This window comes from Equus quagga, chromosome 6 (assembly GCF_021613505.1).
Source record: "Equus quagga isolate Etosha38 chromosome 6, UCLA_HA_Equagga_1.0, whole genome shotgun sequence".
In the NCBI taxonomy this organism is placed as follows: domain Eukaryota; kingdom Metazoa; phylum Chordata; class Mammalia; order Perissodactyla; family Equidae; genus Equus; species Equus quagga.
This window is the reverse complement of record NC_060272.1, coordinates 135,463,580-135,484,570: the sequence shown is the minus strand read 5'-3', so window position 1 is coordinate 135,484,570 and position 20,991 is coordinate 135,463,580. Positions and strand designations below refer to the sequence as shown.

Genomic DNA, 20,991 nt, shown 5'->3' with positions numbered 1-20,991 from the left:
TGAGCTGGATTGTAGGATACAAAATCAATATACAAACTCTATGGTCTTTCAATATACTAGCAACAATCAAAAATTGAGATTTTAAAACAGCTATTCTTTACAATATATGAACAATTTAGAGCTAAACCTGATATCCGTAAGACCCGTCCAGTGAAAACTAAAAGACAGTGCAGACAGAAACTGAAGAGGACCTAAACCAGCACCTCTTCATCAGTGAGAAGACACCATGTTCTTCCACTGTTAACTCTGCCTCACTGGATCGAGAAAGTCTGTGCAGCTGCCATCAGAATCCCAGAACTCTTTTTGTAGCAATTGAGAAGCTGACTGAATTTCATTGAAAATGCAAAGGACATTGGAATTTGGGAATAGGAGAACTAAATTGGAATGCTAACACTAGCTAACTTCAAGAATTATTGTAAAACGATAAGAATCAAGGCAGTGTGGTATTGGTGTGAATATGGGCAAATAGATCAGTGAAAGAGAGTGAGGAAATAGACCCATACACAGAGAGACACTTAGTTTTTTTTATAAACACACAAAGGACATTCAGTGAAGAAAGGACAATTTTTTCAGTCTTGGAATAGTTGGTCATATGTATGTCAATCCATACTTAACACTGTGTGCTGAAATCAACTCAAAATGGGATGTGGATCTGAACGTAAAACTGAAAACTGTGAAACTTACGGTAGAAAACATAGAAGAAAGTTTGTGTGGTCTTGGGTTAGACAGAGGTTTCTTTGAGCACCAGTATATGATCTGCAAAAGAAAAAAGTTGGTGAATTGAATTTCATCAAATTTAAAATGTCTACTCTTTGAGAAACTAAAGGAATGGAAAGAGAAGCTGGAGACTAGGAGAAAATATTTGCAAACCATATATGTAATAATAATAAACTTCATATTATCCAGATAACATGAGAAACTCTCAAAATGCAACGATAAGAAAATAAGCAAGCTAACAAAAATATTTATACAGACACTTCACCTAAGATATGTGGGTGCCAAATGAGTATGTGGAGAGAGAGTTATTCAGTAGAGAAATGCAAATTAAAACCACAGTGAGATATCACTATTGCACACCAATTAAAATAGCTAAAACTTAAAACACCAAGTGTTGGTGAGGATTTGAAACTCTTATACGCTGGTTCAACCACTTTGGAAAACGGTTTGGTAATTTCTTTTAAAAATAAATGTACAACTAGCGTAGGATCCAGTCATTCCACTCCTAGGTACGTATCCAAGAGAAATGACAGCAGATGTCCATACAAAGGCACATGCAGGACGTTCGTAGCAGCTTTATTTATAATAGCCCGAACCTGGCACCAGCCCAGGTGTCCATCAGCAGGTGAGCAGATGAACACGTTGTGGTTTATCCGTACAATGTAACCCTGCTCTGCAATAACAGGAATAAACTGTTGATGTTCAGTACAGCATGGAGGATTCTCAACATAATTACGCTGGATGGAAGAAGCCAGACAAAAAAGAACGCATGCTATATGATCACGTTTACATAAAAGACTAGAAAATGCAGATTAATCTGTGAGGCCAGAACACAGATCAGTAGTTGTGTGAGAATGAGGTGTGGCAGGAGAGAAGGAGGGAGGGATGGATTATACGGTTCATGAAAAAATATCTGGGAGAATGGTGGATATATTCATTGTTGATTTTGGTGAAAGTTTTGCTTATATACCTGTGTCAAAACTTAGAAAACTGTACACTTTAAATATGTACAATTTAGTGCATATCAATTATACCTCAACAAACTGATTAAAAACCAAACACTAGTATTAAGGAAAGCAGATTCTCAGGGGTCCAGGTAGTGGAGTTACGAGACAGATGTTACTGTGTCTGCTTACCCTGTTAAAAGAGAAAAATGGTTAGATGATTTTTTTTCTTCTTTTTGGTGAGGAAGATTGGCCCTGAGCTAATGTGTTGCCAATCTTCCTCTTTCTGCTTGAGGAAAGCTAACATCTGTGCCAGTTCTTCCTCTATTTTGTATGTGGGACACCACCACAGCATGGCTTGATGAGCAGTGTGTAGGGCTGTACCTGGGATCCAATCCTGCGAACCCTAGGCTGCCAAAGTGGAGCATGCAAACTTAATCACTATGCCACCAGACCAGCCCTAGAGTGATTTTCTGCCAAAGAATTGGAAACTATATGAAAAGAAATTAAGTGGAAATTCTAGAACTGAGAAATTCAATAGTTACAATTAAGATTGTGCTGGATGGTTTGTACATGGCTAAAGAGAGAATTAGCAAACTGAAAGGTAACTCAAAAGAAAATATTTATGGTAAAATAAGGATATTGAAAATGATGGAAAATACAAAAGAGGAGCTAGGAAATACAGGAGTTGCCATGAGGTGGTCAAACATATGATATCCAAACAGATGGAGTCCCAGAAAGCAGAAGGATGAGACAAAATCAAGTTTGAGGAGAGTTGAAAGGCATTAAGGCAAAATTCGAGAAGCCCTCCAAACTCTGAGAGAGAGAAGGACTACATGTAAATGTGTCGTGGTGAAAGTACTGAAAACCAGTGGCACACAGAAGAATGTGAAGCATGCTGGGGAAAAAGCAGGTGCCTTTAAAGGAGCAGCTCCCGTCTCAGGAGGTGCCGTGTTTACTGCTGAGAGCTAAAGGAAATGAGTGCCAGCTCGAGTCTCCACCCAGTGATGGGATCCTACACAAGTGAAGAAGACGTAAAGACCAACGGGACTCGTCACCTGCACATCTTGACTGAAGAGACACTAGAGGGGATATTTTTAGGCAAAAGAACAGTGACCCCAGATGGAAGAAGGTCAGAAATGTGAGAGGGTATAAAAGTAAGAGGAATTATAAATACATGGGTAGGTCTAAAAGAATGTTGACTGATAAAAACATAATGTTTTCTGAGATTTGAAATATATTTGTTCTGTTAAAATACATGAAAGGAAGGGCATATTCATCAAGGGGAGGAAATTATACTCATAGGGCCCACAGGTTCTTGCGTTGTTGGGGAAGAGAGCCAAAATCAAGAAAGCGTGTTGTCTCTGGAATCCCCTGTGAGGACTGAATTAGCACGTAACTCCCCACTCGCAGTGGAGGGGTGAAGTGGGGAAGAAGTCTTTAAAAACAAAAGGCAAGGGAACGAGATGAACACTTAGAAAGTCATTAGCAAGATGGTAGTTTTAGCCCAAATAGATCAGTAATTAAATTAAATGTAAATGAACCAAATATCAAAGGTCAAATGTGAAAAAAAAGAGAACAAACCAATAACAAACTAAGATATAAGACTATGAAAGATTAAAAGTAAAGAAAGGGAAAAAGATAGAGCATGCTAACTAACCTACGTAACTAACCTAATACTAACTAGCCTAATGCTAACTAACCTAATGCTAACCTAAAGAAAGCAAGTGGAGATCTTTTTATATCAGACAAAGTAGACTGTAAGGCACAAACATAATGGTGAAAAGTTCAGCTCTCCGGGAAGACAGAATAATTCTGTGTTTGCGTGTCTTTAATAAAAGCGTCAAAATATATAAAGCATGAATTAACAGAACTAAATGAAGAAATAGAGAAATCCACAATCATCATGGGAGTTTTAACCTTTAGACCAGAAAGACAAAAATCAATAAAGATATAAAGGATTTCAGTAATAAAATTAGCAGTCTTGTTCTGTGTGTAGAACACCCAGCAGTTGAAGAATACACATTCTTTTCAAGTCCACATGGAAAATTTTTAAATTAGCCATATGCAGGACATAAAGCAAATTTCAGTGAATTTCAAAGGATCAAAATCATTCAATGCACGTTCTCTAACATGCATCTCCTAGTTGGAAGTAAGCTAGAATTTAAAAACAAGAAGATACCTAAAAAGTCTTCACACATTTGACAGTTAAGAAATGCATTTATAATATCCCATGAAGCAAAGAAATTATAATGGAAATTAAGAAAACATTCTGAATGATAATACGACAATCATGCAAATAACAATATTACTTATCAAAACTTGTGGGATGCAGCTACCGCTATGTTTTGCAGAAACTTTTCAGCCTTAAATGCATATGTTAGAAAGGCTAAAAATCAATAATCAAAGTATATCCACTGAAAAAGTTAGAAAGAGAAGAGAAAATTGAACGCAAGTAAAGAGAAGGGAGGAAATAAGACAGCTAAGAGCATGAATTAATGAAGTATAAGAAAAACATAGAATAGAGTATCAACAGAGCTTCAGGCTGGTTCTTTGAAACGGCTAATAGAATTGGTAAGCCCCTGGGGAGACTGATTACAGAAGAGAGAAGGCACGATCAATATCAGGATGAAAAAGAGGGACATCATGACAATCTAACATTGAGGGAAAGATGAGTATATTATGTGTAACTCCATGCAGATAAGTTTGAAAACTTAACATGGATGATGTCCTAGAGAGACAGACTTAGCAAACTTATGTAAGAAGAAACAGAAAACCTGCACAGTGCTGTAAACACTTAAAAAATTGAATCAGTAATTAAAACCATTTTCACACTTAATAACCCTTTGTGGTGTGAGATTACTGGAACAGCTCAGCGTCCAGCCTTCCAGGTTCAAGTGCAGGCAGAAAAGAGAATTCTCTCTTTTCAGAAGGATTCAGCAGCTCTGGGCCTGAGTCCGCCACCCAGGAGTCATAGCCATCTCTAAAGCAATCACGCAGCCAGGTGACGGCAGTGCGCAGACCCACTCGCGCCCCGGTTACGTGCACATAACTGGAGTGGAAAGTAGGGGCAGCTGTTCCATGGGGGAAGTTCAGGCTGCCGTCACACAATGAGGGGGGATGGATGCTGCAGAGTCATTACTGACAAATGTTCGTGATAGTGAGAAAGGTGGACTGACCCAAATGTTGGAAAAGAGGTGAAGCTTGTCAAGAGCAAGGGAAAGGACAAAAGGAGTTCATGTGGGGACTGGAGAACTCTGCCGAGGTTAAAAGACAGAGGGAAAGAGACCCCTCAGAAGACAAGAGGAGGACTGACTTCACCAAGATGACAGAGTAGGAGATACCAGCCTTCGTCCCCCCACAAAAACCACAACTAGACATCTATCCATAAATGGAAACAGCCCTGGCAGGGCAAAGAGTCCAATTAAGAAGATGTGACAGCATGGAGCAAAAACAGAATAACTGCACGAAAAGGACTGCTGGGGAGGTTGGCTTAGCTGAGATGTCAGGAGATGACCGGTCATAGAAACAAAGAGGAGTCGGGATCTGTGTCTGCCACGTGGCAGGTGCCATCAAGGTCCCGAATGGCCTGCCCTACAGGGGACCCCATCAACCTTTTCTGCTGAGGACTTCCACAGCCCCACAGCAGCCGTGGGCTCCCCACAGCTTTCACTGCAGAGAACCCCAGCGTGCTATTTTATGGCATAGACCCCAGTGGCCTTCTCCTCAGAAGGCATTGGCGGCTTTGCCATCGAGGTAGCCAACAGCCATTGCTGACACAGAGCCCCCCATGGAGGGAGATGCTGCTGTGGTGCTGCCCTGGGCCCAGGATTGCCAGCTTCCCTGCCCCCTGCTGTGTGTACCCCAGACCCCAGGGCCCTGGCTGCTCCAGGTGCACCCATGCTCCAGACCCTGGCTCCAGGGAAGCTCTGCACTCACACCCGAGACATTGGAGCTCCCACCGCTGTGGGCTAGCCAGCGCCTTAGGACCTGGAGCCATCATGCCTCTGTGAGCACCTGCACTCCAGACCTCTGCTCCGTCTCTGCATCATGGGCACCTTCACATCAGATGCCAGTGCTACCACCATCACAAGGGTGCCCACAAGCTGGACCTGGAGACAAGAAGGATCCCCTCAGCCACGACATCCCCCATGGCAGAGAAGGAGATCTGGAGGTGCCCAGCAGCCTTTGCCCCTGAAGACCCTAACAGTCCTCACAGCTGCTGCAGACACCTGCACTTGAGGACCCCACCATCTTTGCCAGTGCTGACCTCAGCTGCGGGAACTGCACAGACACCTCCCTGCTGGGCCTGCCCTGCAGCTGGAACTACCACATCCCGCCCAGGTGAAATCACGGCACCACATGCAGGCAGAGGTCTTTCTCCACCAAACCAGTCTGTAAAGTCAGGAAGAGATGACTGCTCCATCAAATGCACACCCGTGAACACAAGGCTACCTAAAGCACCAAAAAAGCAGGGAAACGTGACACCACCAAAGGAACACAGTGATTTTCCAGTAACTGACCCCAAAGAATTGAAGGTCTACAGATTGTGAAAGAATTCAAAATAATTGTTTTAAGGAAGCTTGGTGAACTACAAGAAAACACAGGTAGACAACTCGATAAAATTAGGAAAACAATATATGAAAAAAACAAGAAGTTCGACAGAGAAATGGAAATCATAAGAAGAACCAAACAAATTCTGAAGGTGGAGAATTCAATAAATGAAATGAAAAATGCAGTAGAGAGTTTCAACAGCAGACGTGATCAAGCAGAAGAAAGAACCTGTGAGCTTGAAGACAGGTCATTTGAAATTATCCAGTAATAGGAGAAAAAAGAATGAAAGTGTGGAGGAAGTCTATGTGAATTATGAGTCACCATCAAGCAAGTAATATTTGCACTGTAGGAGTCCCAGAAGGAGAAGAGAGAGAGAAAGGGCAGAAAGCTTATTTAAGAAAACCCCAAATCTAAGAAGAGATATGCACATCCAGGGATACGAATCTCATGGGTCTCCATACAGATTCAAGCCAAACAAGACTTCACTGAGACACGTTATAATAAAACTATCAAAAATCAAAGAAAGAGTATTTTGAACAGCAGGAGGAAAAAAGCCCTCATTTTATACAAGGGAACACTCAAAAGGCTTTCATCAGATTTCTCAGCGTAAACCTTGGAGGCCAGAAGAGAGTGAGATGATGATATTTCAAAATGCTGAAAAAAAACAGCCAACTAAGAATGCTTTAACTAGCAAACTTGTCTTTCAGAAATGCAGGAGAAATAAAGACTTTCCCAGACAAACAAAAGCTGAGGGTTTCATGACCACTAGACCCACCTTACAAGAAATGCTAATAGGAGTTCTTCAAGCTGAAATGAAAGGATGCTAATTAGTAACATGAAAACGCTTGGAAGTGTAAAACTCATTGGTAAAGATGAGTAGATAGTCATTCAGAATATTATGATGGTTGGTGCATAATCACTTGACTCTAGTATAAAAGTTAAAAGACAAAAGTATTAAAAATAACTATAGTTACAATAACTTTTTAGTGGATACACAATATAAAAAGATGTAAATTGACATCAAAACGTGTGGGGGAAGTAAAAGTGTAGTTTTTGTATGTGATTGATGTTGTTGGCTTAAAATAGACTTTGATAACTCTTTCAATGTAAGCCTCATGGTAATCACAAAGCAATTACCTATAGTAGATACACAAAAGATAAAGTGAAAGGAAACAAAGTGTAACACTACAGAAAGTCATCAAATTACAGAGGAAGACAGCGAGAGAGGAAGAAAGAAACAGGAACTGCAAAACAGCCAGAAAACAAGGAGCAAGATGGCATTAGTACTTCCTTACCTGTCAATAATTACTTTAAATGTAAATGGGTTAAGTTCTTCAGTCAAAAGATTTAATGTGGCTAAATGGATTTAAAAAAAAGGACAAAACTATATGCTGCTAACAAGATACTCACTTCAACTTTAATGACACGCATATGCTGAAAGTGAAGGGTGGAAAAAGATACTCCATGAAACTGGAAACCAAAAGAGAGCAAAGGGTAGCTATATTAATATAAGACAAAATAGACAGTAAGTCAAAATATGTAACAAGACAAAGCAGGTCATTACATAATGATAAAGGGGATAATTCATCAAGAGGATATAACAATTGTAAATATATATGCATCCAATATTGGAGCAACAAAATATGAAGCAAACATTAACAGATTTGCAGGCAGAAATAGACAGCAGTGCACTAATGGTAGGGGACTCCACTACTTCACTCTCAGCAATGGATGGATCATCCAGCCAGAGAATCAATGAGGAAATATTGGACTTGAATGACACTTTAGAATAAATGGACCTAACAGACATATAAAGAACGTTCCACTCAAAAGCTGCAGAATACACATTCTCCCCAAGTGCACACGGAACATTCCCCAGGATAGATCATGTGTTAGATTGGAAAACAAGTCAACAAATTTAAGAAGATTGAAATCACATCAAATTATCTTTTCTGACCACATGGTAAGAAACTAGAAATCAATAATGGACGGAAAGCTGGAAAATGTACAAATACTTGAAAATTAAACAACACACTTCTGAATAACCAGTGGGTCAAAGAAGAAATCAAATGGGAAATTAAAAAATATTTTGAAACAGGAAAATGGAAACACAACATATCAAAATTTATGAGATGCAGCAAAAGCAGTTTTAAGAGGAAAGTTTCTAGCAATAAAAGCCTACACTAAGAAACGAGAAAACTCTTAAATAAAAACAACCTAATTCACACCTTGATGAACTGGAAAAAGAACAAACTAAGCCCAAAGTTAGCAGGAGGAAGGAAACAAAAAGATCAGACTGGAAATAAATTAAATACAGACTAGAAAAACAATAGAAAAGATCAACAAAACTAAGAGCTAGTTTTTTGAAAAGGTAAACAAAATTGACAAAGACTAAGAAAAGAAGAGAGGACTCAAATAAGTAAAATCATAATTGAAAGATGAGACATTACAACTGCTACATAGTAATGCAAAGAATCATGAGAGACTACCATGGATAACTATGTACCAACATATTAGATAACTTAGGAGAAATGGATAAATTCCTAGAAACATATAACCTACCAAGTCTGAATTGTGAAGAAATAGCAAATCAGAATGGACCCATAACTAGTAAGGAGATTAAAATGGTAATCAAAAATCTTCCGACAAATAAAAGTCCAGGACCAGATAGCTTCACTGGTGAATTCTACCCAACATTTAAAGAAGCATTACCACCAGTCTTTCTCAAACTCTCCCCAAAAAACTGAAGAAGAGGGAATGCTTCCAAGCTCGTTTTACCAGGCCAGCATTATCCCGACAACAAAGCCAGATACAGACGTCACAAGAAAAGAAAACTAAAGGCTGATATCCCTGATGAATATACACGCAAAAATTCTCAACAAAATATAGCAAACTGAGTTCAATAGCACATTAAAAGAATCATACTCCAGGATCATGTGAGGTTTATTCCTGAGGTGCAAGGATGGTTCAGCATCTCCAAATCAATCAGTGTGATACACCACATTAACGAAATGAAGGATAAAATCATATGATCATCTCAATAGATGCAGAAAAAGCATTTGACAATTCAACATTTTTTCATGGTAAAAAATCTCAACAAATAAGGTGTAAAAGGAAGGTACCTTAATGTATTAAAGGCCATATATGACAAGCCCACAGCTAACACTGTGCTCAATGGTGAGAAGCTAAAAGTTTTTCCTCTTAGATGAGGAACAAGACAAGGATGCCCAGTCTTACCACTTTTATTCAACATCATCCTGGAAGTCCTAGCCAGAGCAACTAGGTAGGAAAAAGAAATAAAAGTCATCCAAATCAGAAAGGAAGAATAACATTGTTGCAGATGACAGGATCATATATATATAGAAAACCCTAGAAGATTCCACCAAAGAACTCTTAGAACTAATAAACAAACTCAGTGAAGTTGCAGGATACAAAATCAACGTGCAAAAATCAGTTGCTTTCCTATACGCTAACAGAAGACTATCTGAAACATAAATTAAGAAAACAGTCTCATTTACAATAGCATCAAAACAATAACATACTTAGAAATAAATTTCACCAGGGAGATGAAAGACCTGTACACTGAAAACTGTGAGATATTGATGAAAGAGAATGAAATAAATGGAAAGATATCCCATGTTCTTGGATCAGAAGAATTAATATTGTTAAAATGTCCATACTATCCAAAGCCATCTACAGATTCAATGCCATCTCTATCAAAATTCCAATGGCATCTTTCACAGAAATAGACAAAACAATTCTAAAGTTTATATGGAATCAGAAAAGACCCCAAATAGCAAAGCAATCTTGAGAAGGAACAAAGCTAGAGGCATCTCATTTCCTGATTTCAAAGTATATTACAAAGGTATAGTAAAAAAGTATGGTACTAGTGTAAAAATGAAGCATAGATCAGTGGAACAGAATTGAGAGCCACTAAGTAAACTCATGCATATAGAGTCAGCTAATCTATGACGGGGAGCCAAGGACAGTCAGTAGGTAAAGGACAGTCTCTTCAATAAATGGTTCTGGAAAAACTGGATATTCACAAGCAGAAAAATGAAACTGGACCCTATCTCACACCACTCACAAAAATCAACTCAAAATGGATCAAAGACTTAACCCTAAGACCTGAAACTATAAAACTCCCAGAAGGAAACAGAGAAGAGCTCCTTGAGATCAGTCTTGGCAATGGTTTCTTGGATATGGCACCAAAAGCACAGGAAATAAAAGAAAAAAACAAGTGGGACTACAAACTAAAAAGCTTCTGCATGGCAAAGGAAACAGTCAAAAAAACGAAAAGGCAACCTACTGAATGGGAGAAAGTATTTGCAAACTATATATCTGATAAGGGGTTAATATCCAAAATATATAAGGAACTCACACAACAGCAAAAAACCCCAAATATTCCAATCAAAAAGTGAGCAGAGGAACTGAATAGACGTTTTTCCAAAGAAGACATATAAATGACCAACAGGTATGTGAAAAGGTGCTCAGCATCACTAACATCAGGGAAATGCAAATCCCAGCCGCAATGAGATGAGACCTCACACCTGTGAGGATGGCTATAAAAAAATGTGGTATATACACAATGGAATATTATTCAGCCGTAAAAAGAAGGAAATCCTGCCATTTGTGACAACATGGATGAATGTGTAGCTCATTATGCTCAGTGAAATAAGCCAGTCAGAGAAAGGCAAATACTGTATGATCTCACTTTGGGTGGAATTTGGGGAAAAAAAAGCTGGTCTCATGAACCACAGAGTGAAATGGTGGTTTCCAGAAGTACCAATTAAAGGAGAAGCTTATGATTGTTTCAATAGATTGAGAAAAGCATTTGATAAAGTTCGGCATCCACTAATGACTTTAAATAATAGAAACATAGATATAGAAGTCAAAGTGTTTATTCTTTCAAAGGATATCTGTTTAAGAAATAACAGCAACTATCTTCAATGGTGGTTTGTTGAATGCTTTCTCTAAGGACACCCATTATCCCCACTTGTTTTCCATGTCCTGCTGGGGGTCCTGGAGAGTGGATGCGGATGGTGCATCTTAGTACATAAGATGTAAGGAAGGATGGGAGGGAGAGAGGCAGCGAGGGAGGGGGAAGAGGACGAGAAGGGAGAAAGGAATAGTGAAAAGAGAAAGAACGTGGTAGGACTGAGAGCCGCCGCTCAGACAGTGAGGTTGGGGCTTCTGGGATGGCACCAGCAGCATTCTCGTTTGCGCCATCCAGGTGAACCCAGTCTCTAGCTGAGCTTAGGAGCCGGTGCGCTGGGCGTTGTCTGTAAGTGTTTCAGGAGGTGTCATGGCGGCACAGTAGCTTTAGTTTTCTTTTGAAGAAAACGCCATTCATCTCAAAATGAGGTTTTCCAAAGCAAATTTCTGCTTGTTTGAGTTGGTGCCAACTTGAGAGGCGGCCTTCTGTTATCTGTCCCAGTATCCACCACTGTATCTGTGGAGGTAAGTACGCAGTGCACGCCATGTGGGAGATGCTCAGAGCCGGTGATGATTCTGACTTTCAGTGTGACCCCATATTGAGGCTGCAGGAGAGGTGGTGTTCCTTGTAACATTACTACTCCTTATTGAAAACTTGGACGCAACAAGGTAAGTATGTTTTACTAAGTAGCCCTTGCTCTAAAATTATTGTTTTGGGACAAATTATGATTCTTTCCAAGAAATATGTTAAGACTTTTCCCATCTTGTGGTAGAAATTATTGTGGGTTTTTGGGTAATAATATAATTTTGTTTTTATCTGTTTTTAATGGCATTTAAATAATTATTGTTTTTAAAAGCTGTAAGGATTCGAAAGGAGGAAATATACTATCACTGTTTGTTAAGTGACTATATGCATAGAAATTTCAGTTTACAGATAAATTATTAGAATTAATTGAGTTTAGTGAGGTAGGTAGATACAAAATTCAATTAGCTCTTTGCCAGCAATAGTTGGAAAATTAGAAATTTTGAAAATTTCCATTTATATTAACATAGTAATACCAAATAATCAAATAGGGATGAATCTAACAAAAAATATGGAAGTCCTCTCTACCCAGAACCATACAACTCTGAGAGAAATTTAAAAGGAAATGAGTGGGAAGGTAGATACCCTGTTCATGGATCAGAAGATTCGGTGTTGCAAACGTTACTTCTCCCCGGATGGATCCCAGTTAAAATTCTGACAATATTTTAATGGGCATTGACAAGCTGAAATACAATATTTGTGGAAATGCAAAGGCCAGGAAAAACGAAGACCCTCTGGGGGCTGGCTGTGGTCCTGCTGAGTGTCGTGACTGATGGTGGCAACATGACCCTGGAACAAGTGTCCATCGAACAGGGCAGTGAAGGAACCAGAGCAGGCCTGAGTCTCGATTGACAAGAAAGCTCTGACCGCGGAATGGTGGGGACAGGAGAGTCTTTTAAAGAAAGAGTTGGGATGACAGGCTGTCCACTGGGGGAAAAGTGACCTTGCTTCTACCCTCATACTGTAAACAGAGCTCCTTACAAGTGGATTGTACATCTCGATGTCAAAGTGATGAAGGAAGACATCCTTATGACCCTGGTGCAGAGCAGACACAATGAAGTTCACAAAGGACACGGAAGGAAAGCCTAGCTAAGATTCGGTTAAATTTGATAGCATTAAAGCTGAGAACTGTTGTTCATCAAAAGACCCCACTGAGCAAACAGGCAGATCACAGAGTGAGAGAAGATGCTCACAGTGCAGGTGGTTCTCATCCGGCACGCCTGCAGAACAGCCACAGATCAGAGGAAAAGGACGCAGCTCCCCAGGAAAGCAGGGGTGTCTGCCAGACCACCATAAGAAAAGGCACCAGGGAAATGCAGATGAAAACACCTCACACCTGTCAGGATGGCTGTTATCAAAAAAGAGGTAAGTGCTGGCGAGGATGTGGAGAAAAGGAAACCATTGTGCACTGTTGGTGGAAATGCAAAGTGGTGCAGCCACTATGAAAAACAGTACGGAGCTTCCTCAAAAAATTAAAAGTAGAAAACCCATACAACCCAGCTATCCCACTCTGGGTATTTATTTGAAGGAAACAAAATCACTATCTTTTTTTTTTTTTTCACTGAGGAAGATTTTCTCTGGGCTAACATCTGTGCCAATCTTCCAATGTTTTTTAGTATGTGGGCCACCAGCACAGTATGGCCGCCAACAGCAGTGTAGGTCTGTGCCCGGGAACCATACCTGGGCCGCCAAAGCAGAGCATGCTAAACTTAACCACTAGGCCACCAGGGCTGGCCGCAAAATCACTGTCTTGAAGAGCTGTCTGCACCCCCATGTTGACTGCAGCATTATTGACAGTAGCCAAGATATGGAAACAACTTGTGTCCATTGATGGATGAATGGATAAAGAAGATGTGTATATACATACAGTGGAACATTATTTATAAAGGAAGGAAATTCTAACACCTGCTACAACATGGATGAACCTTGAGGACAGTGCTCAGTGAGATAAGCCAGTTATAAAAGGACAGATAGTGTGTGATTCCACTTCTGTGAGGGACCTACAGGAGTCAGACTCAGAGATGCAGAGAGTGGAGGGTGGTTGCCAGGGTGCGGGGTGGGGGGGGGGGGTTTGCTGATCAATGGTATTGAGTTTCAGTTGTGTGGGATGAAAGGGTTCTAGAAGCCTGCTGTGCAACAGCGTGCCTGCGGTTGACTGTACTGTATTGTGCACTTAACATTTTGTTGAGAGGGTAGATCTCGTGTTGAGTCTTCTTACCACAATAAAACAAACAACAAAGTCACATGAAGATCACATTACACCCCAGGATGACTCAGGGAAGGTAAGAACCCCCAGGGGTGCTCAGAGGCTGCTCTGGGAGGGGAGCCCGTCAGCACCCTCTCCTGAAGGCTGGAGCTCCTGGGTGCAGACCCAGCTGATCGCACGGGCACACCCTCGCCTGTGTGTTTGTGTTAGTGATGTTCTGAAGTGGCAGCAAGCCACTGCACACCAGCTGCACGATGGCTCCTGAGTCGTGGGAGAGTGGTGGGGCGAACCAGTCTACAGACACGCAACGTGGATGCCTCTCCCGGGTGCAATGGTGAGAGAAGCCAGACGGGAAAGGATGGACGTGGTATGAGTCCACCGATGCAGAATTCAAAATCAGGCAGAACTGGACTCAGTGTGCAGAGCACGTGCTCGCAGGGCAGCCACGTGAGAACAAGCGTGGTGAGAGTCAGGGTCCCTTTGCCGGGGGAGGGATAGCACGAGGCAGTCTGGGGTCCTGGCACTCTCTCCCCTACCTTTTTTTTGGTAAGCTTTTCATTTTTGTTTTATGCATTTTGTTTGTAGTTTTAAAAAGACAAAGCTGTCTCTTTTTTTTTAAAGTGGGCTCAAAGGCCAAGTAAGTCTGGGAACCCCAGCCCCCTGCCTCCTCCACTTGCCGTGCCCGGTCCGAGTGCATGGAGGCTCTGACGGGCCTGGGGGTCATGTGTGGAGCTGTGTCCCATTGCTGGGTTCCCAGGTTTCTCCTCTGAGGGCCCTTTTCTAGGCCTGCAGGACGCGGGTGCTCTGAGCGGCTGACCTCACCAAGCGTGGCATCTGGCTCAGGGGGTTCCTGCTCACTCTGGGCAGGGAGTATGTATGCTTGCTCGTTAGACCCCCGAGTTGTAAAAGCTCATTTTACAATGTTGTGGAACGGCTGGTGCAATGGACACCAGGGCCAGGAGCTCACCTGGCGGGTGGGGGCCTGGACGGACAGGCAGACAGGTGGCAGGTTACAGCTGATGGTTATGCTGCAGAACAGTCAGAATGGTGGGGGTTGGGGGGAGTGGGTGCTAGCTCATATGAAGGGGCCGCTGCTGGCTCAGAGGCCTGAGGTGGGAATCAGGGGCTCGGCAGACCCGTGGAGGCATCCCAGATAGGCCAGCGCACGCGTGCAGCCTGCGTCAGAGAAGAGGAGAGAAGACCAGCGTGCGGGCTGCCGCTGGCTCACAGAAGACCTCTTTTTGGCCAGCAAAGTGCCAGGTTATCAGGACCAGAGTAGACCGGTACAGAGGCTTCTTCCCGTTTCTTCTAGATTCAGCACCCTGTAAAGACCAGCTGTCCTTGAAGGACACACCGGGCTTCCCCGCCGGTCCACAGCTTCTGAGCCAAGCAGGCCCGAGGGACACCCCTGGTGGCGCACCAGCCCCTTTGGTGCCATCTTCCCCTCCCGTGACTACTGTGCCCCAGGACGCGGCCACACCAACAGCCAGCCCCAAGCCAGTACCAGCAACGGGGTCTGCCGTGCAGGCAGGGGGCCCAGGGACCCTTCAGGGGCTGGCCAGCGAGCGTGAGACCCTTCAGCCTCTGGCAGAGACTCATGACGCCCAGCCTGCTGCACAGCCCCTTGGCGTGGGCCGAGGGCCTTGCGCCCCACCTCCAGAGGCTCCCCGCCTCCCCACAGGTCTGGGGGAGCCCACCTCAGCCAGGGAGGCCAGCACCCAGGGGGAGCCCTTGCTGGCTCTGGCCCCTGTGCCCAGCGTGCCCAGTGGAGGCCCTCAGCCCGGCCTGGGCCAGCCCCTACCCCTGCTCCCTGCTGCGGTGGGGGCCGTCAGCCTGGCCCCCACCCAGCTCCCCAGCCCCCCGCTGGGGCCCACCGCTCCGCCGCCGCCGCCCTCGGCCTTGGAGTCAGACGGGGAGGGTCCGCCCCCCAGGGTAGGCTTTGTGGACAGTACCATCAAGAGCCTGGACGAGAAGCTGCGGACTCTGCTCTACCAGGAGCATGTGCCCACCTCCTTGGCCTCAGCTGGGACCCCCATGGAAGCAGGGGACCGAGACTTTGCTCTGGAGCCCCCGAGAGGGGACCGGCCCCAAGTAGAGGCCTCCGGGGGGGACGCAGCTGTGCCGCCCCAGTCTGTGGTGAGTACTGGCTTTGCCCGGGGGCAGGGCCTGGACAGGCATCCAGGCTGTGCAGAGCCACCCCCCAGTATGGGCCGGCCTGCTCTCAGACCCACACCCGACTCCCTGCACGTGGGGACTTGGGCATGCGTGTACAGGGTCGGGACCCGGCCAGGAGTGGCCGCATGCGTGGGGCGCCCAGGATGGGCCTGTGTCGAGTGGGCAGCGGGGGAGGATTCGCTCGTCAGCTGCACACGTGTCAGCGAGGGAGGCTCATGGCTCTTCCTCTCTGTTTCGTTCTCAGTTGGAAAAGTCAGAAACGGCCCCTGCACAAGGGGCCACGTGGGAGCAGGTGGCGTCTTCACCAATGACAGGTAATGAGCCCTGGGTCACCAGCCCAACCTCCCATGCAGGAGGTGCCACCAGCTTTCCCTGCTCTGGAACGTTCTGCATCTCCACCCTGCATCCCCCAGCATCTTGGGTGGGACCAGACGTGCAGGAGCTCGTCACGACACCTGAGTTAAAACCCACTGAGTTTTAGCACAAACCGTGTGTTGACTCCCCAAGGAGAGAAAGTCCTCTGTGGAAGCAGGTGGAAGCCCTGTTGACTGGGTGACCGGGCGTGATCAGGGACTCTCCCGCCCCCCGTGCTCTCCGCACATCCTGGTGGGAGTCCCCAGCCCCCCGTTTCTTTGGAAGATTATAAGATGCTCGTGGTGACTTTGCGCAGGGCCGTCCTGCAGGTCCTGAAGCAGATTTCCTCCTGGCTCCTGGGCGTTGTGCGTCTGTGGGAACTTGCGCTGTGACTCTCGTTTCTTTACCTGACTGAACACCTGTGTCTTCCGCCCAAGGGAAGGGGTCTGACCTTCTAAGGTGTGGGTTCCTTCTCAGCTGGAGTTTCTTGGGAGATTAGCAAGATAAGAATCCAGGTGAGCGTTGTCACAGGACCCGGGGTGTGCGTCAGCGGCAGGCACAGCCCCCCAGGTTGCTGAATGAGGGAGTGAGACGCTGGACTCTGGCTGGACCCCTGAATGCTGCATTCGCTTGTAGATGCGGCACTTCAGAGGGCCGGGGGCAGCTGGCTCTGGGGTTAGACGCTGTAGCACCTGATATTAACCTGGGGAAGCTGCGGGTTGTGGGGTGAAGCAGGAGCGTGCCGTGGAAGGGAGAAAGCAAGAGGTTGCACCTGACTGCTCACTCCGTCTCCTGGCTTCTATGTGTGAGAGGTGCACCGTGGGCCCCTTGTGCTGCGACAGTAACTTCAAGTGTGGGAAACACTCCAGAATCCCCTCCTTCTAGGGTGCAGAGCTCGTGGGGGAACTCTAAGGAGACAGGCTCTGGTTTGGAGAAGACAGACTTTTCTGGCTGTCAGCTGTCCAGAAATAGGAGTGTGATTGGTAGTGAGCCCCCTGTCCCTGGAGGCATTCGAAGAGAGGTCAGATGATCCTCACCCCAGGCATGTGAGGAGGGGTGTCAGGCATGGCCTGTGGGTGGGGATGCATGACAGGCAGGTCTGGGTCACCCCAGGAATCGGGGGGGCAGCTCCTGCCAGCCTGGCTAGAGGCTCTGTGGGCCCATCATCGGCCACTGCAGCCTGTTGGTCCAGCTTGGGGCTGCCATGCAGCCCCGCCTGCCCACAGCTTTCTTTTGCCGTGTGCGGGTCTCACTCAGGCCAGGGCTCCCACATATCAGCTCCTTCTGCTCTGTCATTTGCTCTTCAGAGCAGCCTGGGAAAGCCGGTCAGAAATAGCACGTGTGTCCCCCCTCTGTAGCAGGGGAAACTGAGGCAGCCTCAGATGACATAGACCTTCCCTGGACACTAGAACAGCAGGGTTAGGAATCCCACACCCGGTTGCCCAGTCAACGGCGCTTTCACCCGTTTCCACAGAGGACTTTCTTTCCTTGGGGTGTGAAGACACGGTTTGTGGTAAAACTCAGTGGGTTTTAACTCAGGCGACATGATGAGCTCCTGCATGTCTGGTCCCACCCAAGATGCTGGGGGATGAGTGGTGGAGATGCAGAACGTTCCATGCACGTTGGGGGTGGCCCTGTTGTTCTGATCCTTCCAGGACCTACAAGACCTTTTTAACATAGTATGTCAGGGAGAGACAGGTGATAGAGATGGCAGGTGTGACAGGTGACACCATCAGGTGATAGGGATGGCCGGTGAGACAGGTGACACCATCAGGTGACAGGGATGGCCGGTGAGACAGGTGACGCCATCAGGTGATAGGGATGGCCGGTGAGACAGGTGACGCCATCAGGTGATAGGGATGGCTGGTGAGACAGGTGACGCCATCAGGTGATAGGGATGGCTGGTGTGACAGGTGACGCCATCAGGTGATAGGGATGGCCGGTGTGACAGGTGACGCCATCAGGTGATAGGGATGGCCGGTGTGACAGGTGACGCCATCAGGTGATAGGGATGGCCGGTGTGACAGGTGACGCCATCAGGTGATAGAGATGGCCGGTGAGACAGGTGATACCATCAGGTGATAGGGATGGCAGGTGCAAGAGGTGACACCATCAGGTGTGTAGAGGGCCTGGCTGTGCCTGAGGGACCTGAGTGGTGTGGGGTTAACACCTCCGTTCCCGGGGTTCTAGGACGTCTCCTGTGAAGTGACTGGGCTAGGGTATTTTTAGTTTTCCTGGCTCCTGTGTGGGCATATGCAGCTCCTCCCTGCCCGCTGCCCTGCAGCTGCAGTTCAGCTCAGCCCTGGGCCATTCCTGCCTTTATCCTCCACACCAGCCTGAGTAACAATTTTGACATTCCTGCAGCAGAGTCGTCTTTGAGCAGCACGCCGGCTCCGCTGGGCCCTGACAGACGGCTGGTCTCAGATTTGCCTACCGGGCCCAGTGCCCCCCAGGTAGGAAGTTTTCTCAGATGTGATGCTTGGCCAGTTGGTGGGGTTTGCTCTCTCTGGTCTTCACGTGGAACCTCTTCCTTTTCCTGTTTCTCGAGGATGCCCCTGCTTCTGCCATCCCTGCACGTCTGCGGCCCACAGACCGGAGCGGCGGAGTCCTCGGGGAAACCTCAGCTGAGCCCATGCAGAGCTGCTTGGGCACGATGGCAGAGGGCGGCCAGGCCAGCCACCCCCAGACGCATGGTGCCCTGGCCTCGGGGTCCCCTCAAAAGTGGCCAGTGCAGCAGGATGGCAGCTCGCCAGCCAAAACCGTGGGCCGGTTCTCAGTGGTCAGCACCCAGGACGAGTGGACCCTGGCCTCCCCGCACAGCCTGCGGTACTCAGCCCCACCCGATGTGTACCTGGACGAGGCCCCCCACAGCCCCGATGTGAAGCTGGCCGTGCGGCGGGCGCAGACGGCCTCCTCCATTGAGGTCGGCGCGGGTGAGCCTGTGTCCAGTGACTCCGGGGATGAATGCCCACGCAGGAGGCCCCCTGTGCAGGAGCACGCCTCCCTTCCTGGCAGCACGGGTGGCATGGCCAGTGACTTCATGAAGAAGGCCACCGCCTTCCTGCATAGGTCCTCACGGGCTGACTCCCCAGGCCCCGAGACACCCAGCAGGACGGGTGTGAAGGTCCCCACCATCAGCGTGACCTCCTTCCACTCCCAGTCGTCCTACATCAGCAGTGACAACGACTCAGAGATCGAGGATGCTGACATCAGGAAGGAGCTGCAGAGTCTGCGAGAGAAGTAGGTCCTCTGGGTCGGAGTGGCAGGTCTGCACGGGGCCTGGGCCGTGGTGTCAGGGTGGCGCCGGGCAGCTGAAGTCCAGGTGCTGCTTAGTCTCGGTGACGGGACTGAGGTTATGTCCCTGCTGTCAGTCAGCCTGGTCCTTGATCTCCAAGGGCTCAACTCCCTCCTCCTGTGGCCGTCCCCTCCTCCTGGGGCTGTCCCATTCCCCTGTGGCCATACCCTCCCCCTCTGGCCGTGCCCCCCTCCTGTGGCCATCCCCCCCTCCTCTGGCCGTCCCCTCCCCATCTGGCCCTCCCCTCCCCCTGTGGCCGTCCCCTCCTCCTGTGGCCGTCCCCTCCCCCTGTGGCCATCCCCCCCTCCTCTGGCCGTCCCCCCCTCCTCTGGCCGTCCCCTCCCCTCGCCTCTGGCCCTCAGCAGGACGGCCCTGGGGTGGCTCACTCTTCCCCAGCAATTATCACCTGCCTGCACTGTGGCTGGGGATGCTGAGATGCAGCTGCACCCTGAAGTCCCCCTCGAGGCAGCAGACGCGGTGTAGTTACTGAGGTTGCACAGGCCGGTGTCCTTGGGGAGGAGTGGCTGTGGGCTGAGAGCTCTTGTAATGGGCCCGAAAATGGAGAGGCGCACGCCTCCGCTCCCCATGGTTTGCTCAGGGGCTGTTCATGTGTGGGGGAAGAGTGCCTCGTAGCCCTCATCCTGCTCCTGGCCCAGCGGCACCCCTGTCTTGCCCCCGGCCACACTCACCCCTGGCCCCTGCCCTGCCCCTCAAGTCCCCCTCCACTCTCCTTCCGCAGGTGGTCAGGAGCCTCAGGAGACTTGCCGATGCTTATAGTCTCCTCCTCCTGGTGCTCTGTGACACCTGAGGGCTGGGCCAGGGTGGCCATTGAGGCGCTCGGGTTCAGGGAAGGGGGGCATGAGGGGGACCCTTCCAGGGCAGAGGCGGGGCTCGCTCTGCACTCTCAAGGGGGTCATTCTAGGGGCCCACGGTCAGCAGGAGCAAAGGGGAATTGGGGGAGCAGGGACAGATGTGGCCACCCGCCACTGTGAGGGTTGCTATGGGGGCAGGAGGATGTGAGGGCAAGAAAATCAGGGGGGAACTGCTCTGAGCTCTGAGGAGGGTGTGGCCTGAGATGGGGGTGTGGCCTGGAGGTGAAGGGGCAGGGCCTGAGATGGGATAGGGCCTTGAGGTGAAGGGGCAGGGCCTGAGATGGGGCGGGGCCAGGAGGTGAAGGGGCAGGGCCTGAGATGGGGCGGGGCCTGGAGGTGAAGGGGTGGGGCCTGAG

At 47.4% G+C, this 20,991-nt stretch overlaps 1 protein-coding gene across 1 annotated transcript in view; it reads left to right on the top strand.

Annotated features, from left to right (window-relative positions):
• Positions 1-20,991, top strand: part of LOC124240945 (serine/threonine-protein kinase WNK2-like) — a 115,436-nt gene that overhangs the window by 69,177 nt on the left and 25,268 nt on the right. The window contains exons 20-23 of the mRNA XM_046664276.1: positions 15,252-16,075; positions 16,359-16,428; positions 18,833-18,921; positions 19,017-19,708. Of these exons, the coding sequence (XP_046520232.1) occupies positions 15,252-16,075; positions 16,359-16,428; positions 18,833-18,921; positions 19,017-19,708 (1,675 nt within the window). The remainder of the gene's footprint in view (positions 1-15,251; positions 16,076-16,358; positions 16,429-18,832; positions 18,922-19,016; positions 19,709-20,991) is intronic.